The 9,637-nt window shown below is 34.8% G+C and overlaps 1 protein-coding gene across 1 annotated transcript; it reads left to right on the forward strand.

Moving 5' to 3' along the window:
* Positions 1 to 111: 111 nt before the first annotated feature.
* EMB25 (DEAD/DEAH box helicase) lies at positions 112 to 7,842 on the forward strand. Its single transcript, XM_083067053.1, has 8 exons — positions 112 to 714; positions 799 to 974; positions 1,123 to 1,236; positions 2,309 to 2,417; positions 2,503 to 2,589; positions 3,592 to 3,710; positions 4,850 to 5,033; positions 5,330 to 7,842. Exons 1-8 carry the CDS (start codon positions 247 to 249, stop codon positions 7,580 to 7,582), a joined length of 3,510 nt encoding a protein of 1,169 aa, XP_082923179.1. The 5' UTR covers positions 112 to 246; the 3' UTR covers positions 7,583 to 7,842.
* Positions 7,843 to 9,637: the final 1,795 nt, after the last annotated feature.

Genomic DNA, 9,637 nt, shown 5'->3' on the forward strand with positions numbered 1-9,637 from the left:
AGATTCAAATTGCCAGATCACATCGTTAGCATTTTTCTGTATATATATAAAAAAGAATAAAAAGTATGAAGGAAAATTATATATGTGACAATCAATGTGGCTAGAAAAAAAAAAAAGTAGAAATGTCGTGAGGGAAAGGGTAACATGCAGGACGGAAAATATTGGTGAATTTTGGGCCTCATCCGATTTTAGATATTTAGAGATATTGCGAAAAGAAAAAGAAAAGAAAAGGCGTCCTCTCCCGCCATGGCCACCAACACTACTCAACTCATCCTCTCACTCCCACTCCCACTCCCACGTCGTTACCATTCTAATCCTTTCACATTTCTTCCAACCGCCACTCACTCATTCTCTCTCCTTCGCCTTCGATTCCGAGCGTCCTTCTCCTTCAAGTCCCCAACCTCACCCCTGCGCGCCTTCTCCGACGCCGAGGAAGATGAAGAAGAAGAAGAAGAAGAAGAAGAAGAAGAAGACGAAGAGGAAGAAGAAGATGAAGAAGAATACGACGACGACGATGACGTCGTCGCTGCCGACGAATACGACGACGTACCGGCCGAGGCTTCCGACGACGAGGCCGATGCGTTCGCTCGCCACGACGGATTCAAGTGGCAGAGAGTCGAGAAGTTAATCAACGAAGTCAGGGAGTTCGGCGCCGACCTCATCGACGTCGACGAGCTCGCCTCCGTTTACGACTTTCGCATCGACAAGTTTCAGGTTCGTTCCGCGTTTCGAATTTGCTAGGAGGAACTTCCTTGGATTTGAACGCGTGTGGTTGAGTTTTGCTTATGGTTTCTGCAGCGCCAGGCGATAGTGGCTTTTCTGAGAGGCTCGTCGGTGGTGGTTTCTGCTCCGACCAGCAGTGGGAAGACGCTGATTGCGGAGGCCGCCGCGGTGGCCACGGTGGCTAGGGGACGGCGAATATTCTACACGACGCCGCTTAAGGCGTTGTCCAATCAGAAGTTTCGCGAGTTCCGGTGCGCAACGATAAGAATCTGAATCTGAATTTGAATTTGATTTGTTTTTGCTTTTGCTTTTTGTGACTTAGTGAGTGAGTGAGGGAGAGTTACTGGTGCTGTTATTATTTGGAGGTTAAGTAGTTGCTGTTTTGTTGTGGATTTTCAGCGAGACTTTTGGCGACAATAATGTTGGCCTTCTAACAGGCGATTCTGCTGTCAACAAGGATGCTCAGGTTTTGATTATGACCACGGAGATATTGCGCAACATGTTGTATCAGAGGTACATTGGATAAAAGACGGGGATAGTACTGATTCGGTACTCTTTATTCTTGATTCTTTGTTATTGTGCTGTGGAAATGTAGATTGTGGTTTTGTATTGTCTAGGTCTTGTGTTTCCAGTTTCATTAATAGCTCTAGATTGAGTCTTTTGTGGGCAAGAACCAAGAAGTTGAGAGTTTGAGTTGCACACGACGTTAGAAATAAATGCTGGATATGTTATCTTGAGCTAGGAGAAATTTAGTATGCACTTCCGTTGATTATTATCTTTGGTAGTGTTTGTTTTAAGCTATCTTATTACAATCCTGGTAAAACCCCCTAGGAATACGTTAGTCAGGCATGTTATTGCTGAGTAAATTCAAAAATATGTTTGGTTAGATTTTAATATTCTTTGGAATACTTTTCAAAATTCCAATGATAAGAAGGAAAAAGTTGGAGTGGAAATGGGATATAATAGTATAGAAAATAACTTTCCATATTCCCATGTAATTGCTGAATACCCACCCCTAATTGAGGGAATAAAAAGCAAAACAAGATAATACTACTTTCGGTAGAATCATTGATACCTACGAATGTCTTTTTAGGGCTTGTCATGAGCATGAGAATCTAACATTTCCATGTTCACATTCCTAGGAATGAGGTTACAAACCTACAAAGTCACTCCTAATCTTGTGTTGTGCTTAATAATTTGATTATGCCAATGTTGTTGTTATTGTTTTGTTTCCACTTGAAGTTGTATTATTATCAAATTTATTACTCATATCTCCTTTATTTTGTTGTCGATACCTTGTCTAAAAGTTTTGGCATCTATAATTTCTCTTTTCAATTACTCCCTCTGGTCCATAATTTTGATCTTTAACAAGAGCAATTATAGAGTAGGAATAACAATTATTAAGTAGGGGTATATTTGGAAAAATAATTAATGTCACTTGGAATGTGTAAAGCATAAAAAAATTTGGAACAAAAGAGAAAGCATAAAACATTAAAAATTATGGAATGAGAGTATGATTTTGTCATTTGAACCAGGTCAATGGTTGCAAATATGGGTACTTATTAACTGTTGCGTTTCAATGCAGTGTTGGTAATGTTTCTTCTGGAAGTGGACTTGTAAATGTTGATGTGATTGTTTTGGATGAAGTTCATTACCTTAGTGACATATCTCGTGGTACAGTCTGGGAGGAGATTGTAAGAATGATTTATTGTCTTTGCGTATTACTTAGCTTGCTTGACTTCTCTGATTTGTTCATGCATATGTTGACAATATCTGCAGGTTATTTATTGCCCAAAAGAAGTTCAATTAATTTGCTTGTCAGCAACTGTTGCAAATCCAGATGAGTTGGCTGGGTGGATTGGTCAGGTATTCAGAATGTGCTGGTGATGTCTATTAAAGTTGCAGAATGCACTGTGCTGGCTTCCGGGTCCTGTAAAACGAACCAGCATTAAAACTTTATTGATTAATCCAGGCCCCCTGCCCCATAGAATTTAAATTATTTCTTGTTGACAAGAAAAATATATTTCTTGTCAAAAGAGAAACCAGTTACACTGTATAATAGACAAATGAACTCCCCTTAAAAGCCATATCAACTGAGCCTACAATGCAGCTAAAAATATCCATGTCCCACAATAAAGGTGAAGGAAAATTTAATTTGCTGAAGCATCTAGATTCTGGATGGCTATTATATCTAATAAAATGCCAAGCTTCAAATGGGCATTGAAAACTTGCTTAAATTTGTTAAATATCAAGCATTTAACATTGGTTGCCATATAAAGATTATCTCATCATTGTAGGTTTTTTCTCCTGTTCTAAGGCATGAAAGATTTTTCACAATTTAATTGGAAACATCTAAAAGATTTGAATTGTAGACAATTCATTTGAAAAGTTCCCTAACTTGGTATTGTTTTTAAGGAATTTTATTCAGTTGATCATCTTGATGAACGGTTTGGGTATGAAGCACTGTTTCAATGCTTGAAAATGCAAATATTCTATCCATTTTTCAAGTACAGGATCCTGAATTCTCCAATTAATGTGATGCTTGGTATTCAACTTTTATTTATCAGATTTTTTTCATACTATATTTGGGGAGAAAGAACAAGACAAAGAAGTTACATTACATGATTTTATGTAAAATTACCTTCCATGATAATGACTTCTCTGATTTTGTTTCATTTTATGTGATTAAGCGTGCCACAAGTAATGGGTTCAGTATGATTGCATCTTCATTGACTGATGGAATTGTGTGTGGTACTTTAGTGAAAAAGTTCAAATAGCAAATTAAATGTAGTTTTCTTTCATTTTATTTGGTCATCTACCTAGGGCTAATTCTCTTTGTAACCTCTGCAAAATGTTTTTGGCTTTTAGATTCATGGTGGAACAGAATTGGTAACATCGTCAAAACGCCCAGTTCCGTTGACATGGCATTTCTCTTTGAAGAATTCCTTATTACCACTTCTTAACGAGAAAGGAACACACATGAACAGGTGCTACTGCTATCTAGGATCCTTATTGCATTTATTCACTTTAGTTGTTGGTTTTTACTTGTAATATATTCTATATTTGTAAAAGCCCTATTTGTTGATAAACAACTGTCCTATTTGTTTTCACTTCACAACATGATAATCGGGATTACTAGTGGCCTAATAGTCAAACCTTTGTGAAGGTGGTGTCTGGCAGTTATATTTTCTGTCTTTTTGGTGTGGATGTGATATTGTTTATATTGGACCTACAATTGGTTGGTACTAAGAAAACAATCTTAGCAGTCAAAAGAATCACATTTTGTTATTGGTGAGCTTTAAGTTTGATGGCGTACTTACCCAGTGGACTTTTTTTTGTTGTAATTATTTATATTAAATTTTTGCCACTTAATACTCCCCTGACATATGGGAAGGGCAGAGGATATTTGGTTAATGGGTGATTATTCTTTGTAACTCAAGTGTTTCCTGGTTCACAGTGTTATTAATAGTCAACAGACAGGGCTGATGGAGAATGGTGGGAGGCATGGATCTGGCTGCTCTAAAGTTGAGGGTTATATTGCATAATCTGTTGCAATAACAATTGCTGAGGTTAACTAATCAATCGGAATTTGGTCTATTAATAAGACAAGGGATAATATCCATGTGATTATTATCATAAATGGCTACCAATGGATCCAATTAGGTTAGTGCTAGTGTTGTTAACTAGTGATTGGTCGAGCAATGTTGTGGGACTGTGGTTGTGATTGTTGTAGCATCAATGTTTGTGGTGGTGGTGGACTGGCCGACTGGTGGTGGCTACAGCAATAGGTTTGGTGGCATAATTGATGCTTGTGGTGATGAATGATGATGATATTGATTGTGATAGTTATTTTTATATTTCCTTTGATTGATATGAGAATACTAGTATAGTGATAACTGCAAGATTTTCTATGGAATCGTTGAATGGGTGTGTCATAGTGAATATATAAGTATCAAGTCTTCTTTCCAAAAGAAATGTGACGATATCATTATTCTGATATATACATAGCAATAAACTACTATGAATTATTTATTAGTTAACAAAATATAAACCCCTAAATACCGAATTATTTTATTACTGAATCAAATGAAAATGGAAACTTAGTTTCTCCTTTTATTTAAAGCAGGAAGCTGTCACTCAATTATCTTCAACTTCAAGCTGCAGCAGCTAAACCTTACAAGGATGATTGGTCTAAAAAAAGGAATTCCCGGAAACGTGGAACTCGCTCAGGATATGATGATGATGATGAAAGCATGTTTGAACAACGTTCCCTTTCAAAGAATAACATAAACGCAATTCGTCGTTCACAAGTAGTGCCTCTGAATCAATTCTCTTTATACTTTGTACTCTATGAGAATCATACCGGTCATCTGTTTCCTGTCTTTTACAACTTAAAATATTGATGTTGAAGGGGAGATTTTGGCTTCATTTAATATATCCAATAATCACTCGTGAACATTTTATATGAAATCTGGGTTGTAATACACACTTGGGTTAAAAGCACACTTTGTATTTTGTTGAAAAAAAAAATGTAGACTCGTGGATCTCATATTTTATAATAACGAGCATTCGTTCTTATATGGAGTATAATCTTAATCTTTTTCAGGTTCCTCAAGTAATTGATACTTTATGGCAACTTCAGTCCAGGGACATGCTGCCAGCTGTTTGGTTTATTTTTAGCAGGAAGGGTTGTGATGCAGCTGTGCAATATCTGGAAAATTGCAAACTTTTAGATGAGTGTGAAACAAGTGAGGTTGAACTAGCCTTCAAGAGGTTCCGCATGCAGTATCCTGATGCTGTTAGAGAATCAGCTATAAGAGGACTTTTGCAAGGGGTTGCTGCACATCATGCTGGATGTCTACCTTTGTGGAAGGCATTCATAGAAGAGTTGTTTCAAAGAGGACTTGTCAAGGTTGTTTTTGCTACAGAAACCCTGGCTGCTGGAATCAATATGCCCGCTAGAACAGCTGTTATTTCATCCCTCAGTAAAAGAGGTGATAGTGGACGAATCCCATTAAGCTCGAATGAACTGCTTCAGATGGCTGGGCGTGCTGGACGCAGAGGCATCGATGAAAGTGGTCATGTAGTCCTCATCCAAGCTCCTAATGAAGGTGCTGAAGAGGGATGCAAAGTACTGTTTGCAGGACTAGAGCCTCTAGTGTCACAGTTTACTGCTTCATATGGAATGGTTTTGAATCTTCTTGCTGGCGTGAAAGCCATCCATAGGTCGAATGAATCAGATAACATGAAAACTTTAACAGGGAGAACTTTGGAAGAAGCTAAGAAATTAGTTGAGCAGAGTTTTGGAAATTATGTTAGTAGTAATGTAATGCTGGCTGCTAAAGAGGAACTTGTTAAAATTGAGAAAGAAATTGAGTTGCTGATGTCAGAAATTACTGATGAAGCAATTGATAAAAAAACCAGGAAGGCTTTATCACCACGACAATACAAGGAAATTGCAGAACTACAGGAAGATTTGAGGGCAGAAAAACGTGTTCGGACTGAATTGCGGAAACAAAAGGAAGCAAAGAGATTATCTGCCCTGAAACCTTTGCTAGAGGAGCCTGAAAGTGAACATTTACCGTTTTTGTGCTTGCAGTATAGAGATTCTGAAGGAGTTGAACATTCGATTCCTGCTGTGTATTTGGGGAAGGTTGACTCTCTTAATGCTCCAAAACTCAAAAATATGATTTCTTCTGTTGATTCTTTTGCATTGAATTTAGCAGAAGCAGGGCCAAGTATTGCTGATTCTGAGTCGAATGAAGATCTTGAACCATCATATCACATGGCTCTTGGTTCAGATAACTCTTGGTATCTATTTACGGAAAAGTGGATTAAAACGGTTTATGGGACAGGGTTTCCTAATGTTCCATTGGCTCAAGGGGATGATCGACCTAGAGAAATTATGAGTATTCTCCTTGATAAGGAGGACATGAATTGGGACAGGCTTTCTAACTCTGAACATGGTGGTTTATGGTTCATGGAAGGATCTCTGGAGACATGGTCTTGGAGCTTGAATGTCCCTGTTCTGAGTAGCTTGTCAGAAAATGATGAGCTACTACTACAGTCTCAAGACTACAAAGATGCCATTGAACGTTACAAGGAACAAAGAAATAAAGTTGCACGCTTGAAGAAAAAGATAGGTCGTAGTGAAGGCTATAAAGAATATTTTAAAATCATAGATGCAGTCAAGTTTACTGAGGAAAAAATCAAGCGCCTGAAGAATAGATCTAAACGTTTAATTAATCGGATAGAACAGATTGAACCCTCGGGTTGGAAGGAGTTTATGCAGGTTAGCAAAGTCATACATGAAATCAGAGCTTTAGATATTAATACGCATGTCATATTTCCACTTGGTGAAACAGCAGCTGCAATTCGAGGAGAAAATGAGTTATGGCTTGCGATGGTTCTTCGCAATAAAATTTTACTAGAACTAAAACCCGCACAGCTTGCTGCAGTGTGTGCAAGTTTGGTGTCCGAGGGTATCAAAATCCGACCCTGGAAAAATAACAGTTATATTTATGAGCCTTCTGCAACTGTAACCAAGTTCGTAACGTTATTGGATGAGCAAAGAAGCGCCCTATTGGCAATGCAAGATAAGCATGGGGTGACAATATCTTGCTGTTTGGATAGTCAATTTTGTGGTATGGTTGAGGCCTGGGCTTCTGGGTTGACCTGGAGAGAAATAATGATGGATTGTGCAATGGATGATGGCGATTTAGCTCGTCTCCTTCGACGAACCATTGATCTGTTAGTTCAGATTCCAAAATTGCCAGATATTGATCCATTGTTGCAGCGCAATGCAAAGGCTGCTTCTGATGTCATGGATCGGCCTCCAATAAGTGAACTTGTAGGGTAATCTCTCTTCCTCTGATGAATTCGTTTGTAGATTTTGTATGATTATTTTTCAACAATGCTTTTATGATAATCATCATCATTATTATTATTAATAAAAGTTTAGTTGATAGGAAATTGCTTCATTCCAATGTAATCTTGTCACTTGGACTAATTCTTTATCGGCATGATAATATCACTGCTGTTAAAGCATATTTGTCAATTTACTAGTTTTGTTAAACTAGATTTTGGATCCGTAGATATATGTTGTTTTTATTTGCATGATATTAATTCTTTTAAAATTTATCAAATTATAATATCACGTTATGATGTACTTGTGTGGCATGTGTGTATTCTTCTGTACTTATAATGTTAATTATTTAATAAAATAAAGAGTAAATTACAATTCACTATCTTAAAGTTTATTTAAATGATACTAAATTCCAAATTTATTCAAATATAACACTTCAACACATTACCCCGATTTTATCAATTCAATAACAAAAGTTTAGACAAATACCAACAATATTTTAATTAACCAAAGTTAACATGTTAACATTAACAAATGTCAAATATTTGATACTCAACTTATTTATTCTTTTGTTTTATGAAGCGAGGTTCTTTTGAATTTTTTTTTTGGAGTAATTTTCACTTGCCTTGAGATTTGCTTATATGATATTAAACTTCAACCTAATTTCAATATTATATCCCACTTGATTTGAAGTAGCTAATACAGCATTTAGAGAATTTTGATTAAATATCTACTGTCTCTAAACTAAAAAGTAATTAAGTTTCATGTATCTCCTATTTTATGGAATATGGTTGCATATTTTGGTTGGAATTTTTTTTTCCCAATATCTTGTACTTTTTGTAAACTTAACCACTTGTACCATGTCTTGATGTCATTGATAAAATCCATTCTTTGACATTTCAAAAAAAAAAAAAAAAAAGAAGTTAAAACGTGTCTTTCTAAATTATACTAATCAATATTATATATTCTATTTATCTTTGTTTTTCATTAGCATTTATACCTTTTAGTTCCTATTGGTTCTATCGGAACAATCTACTTTGGTGGTTCACATCTGATATAATATATAACGTCTTAAAATCTAAATTAGTTTTTATATTTTAATAATGTGCCAACCTTTTATCATTCTCCTTTTATTGTCATCTACTAGTCATTGATTTATGTCAGTCTTTCCCATTATATGTAATAAAGAAAAATATTTGTTTTGTTAGCATACTTTACATAAAAAAAATCCATATTGCCCTAATAGTGAAAAAAAGGCAATAGAAATGTTAAAGTTAGATATGCTGCCGAGTTAATGCAAGTCTTTTAACATACTAATAGTAAAAAAGAGTACATTACATTGTACTATCTCAAGGTTTATTTAAATTTAAATGACACAAAATAATTTTTATGTGCTATAAATCCAGTAATAGATTAATTTTATTAGACATATTTACTAGCAACATTTGAATAGATGTATTAATTATATATATATATATTTATAATTAAAAACATATTTTAAACTTGAGAAATAAAAAAAATGTATAAAGACTAAAACAATACTACTTTTTTGAAATTTGTTAAAATTTATTTAAAAAATACAAAAATTAATGGATCTCACATCCTACTTAATGTCTTTCTCTCTTAATTTTTTAATTTAATAAACTATAACCAATAAGAGAGAGTATATTAATAGAAGTGTGGTGGGAACTAGAGAATTGTTTTTTTTTACACGTATTATTATCACTTTTCAAAATATATTTAAATCATTATGTTTTCATTCAATTTTTTGTGGCAAATAAAGAGAGTGGTTAATGTTTTAATGTAATTTGTTATAATATTTGAAATATTAAAACATGTTAGTGCTCCTTGAACTTATACATAAGCAAAAAAAATAAAACTCATTTCATATATATTAAAAAAAATAGATAATTAATTTCACACATGTTAATAAAGAGATAAATACATTTAATTTTTATGATTTTATATAAATATATGATACATTTATTAAAATATTTTTAATCATATTTTTATGTAAATAATAATCTTATTTATTATCGTAGAGATATT

Source organism: Cajanus cajan, chromosome 11 (genome assembly GCF_000230855.2).
Source record: "Cajanus cajan strain Asha chromosome 11, NIPB_CcT2T_4, whole genome shotgun sequence".
Lineage (NCBI taxonomy): Eukaryota > Viridiplantae > Streptophyta > Magnoliopsida > Fabales > Fabaceae > Cajanus > Cajanus cajan.

Bases quoted from the DNA above. Each gene is read 5' to 3' on its own strand.
- EMB25 (XM_083067053.1), top strand. From the start codon at position 247: ATGGCCACCAACACTACTCAACTCATCCTCTCACTCCCACTCCCACTC. The intron at 975-1,122 runs GTGCGCAACGAT...GTGGATTTTCAG, and splicing joins CAGAAGTTTCGCGAGTTCCG to CGAGACTTTTGGCGACAATA. The intron at 2,418-2,502 runs GTAAGAATGATT...CAATATCTGCAG, and splicing joins GTACAGTCTGGGAGGAGATT to GTTATTTATTGCCCAAAAGA.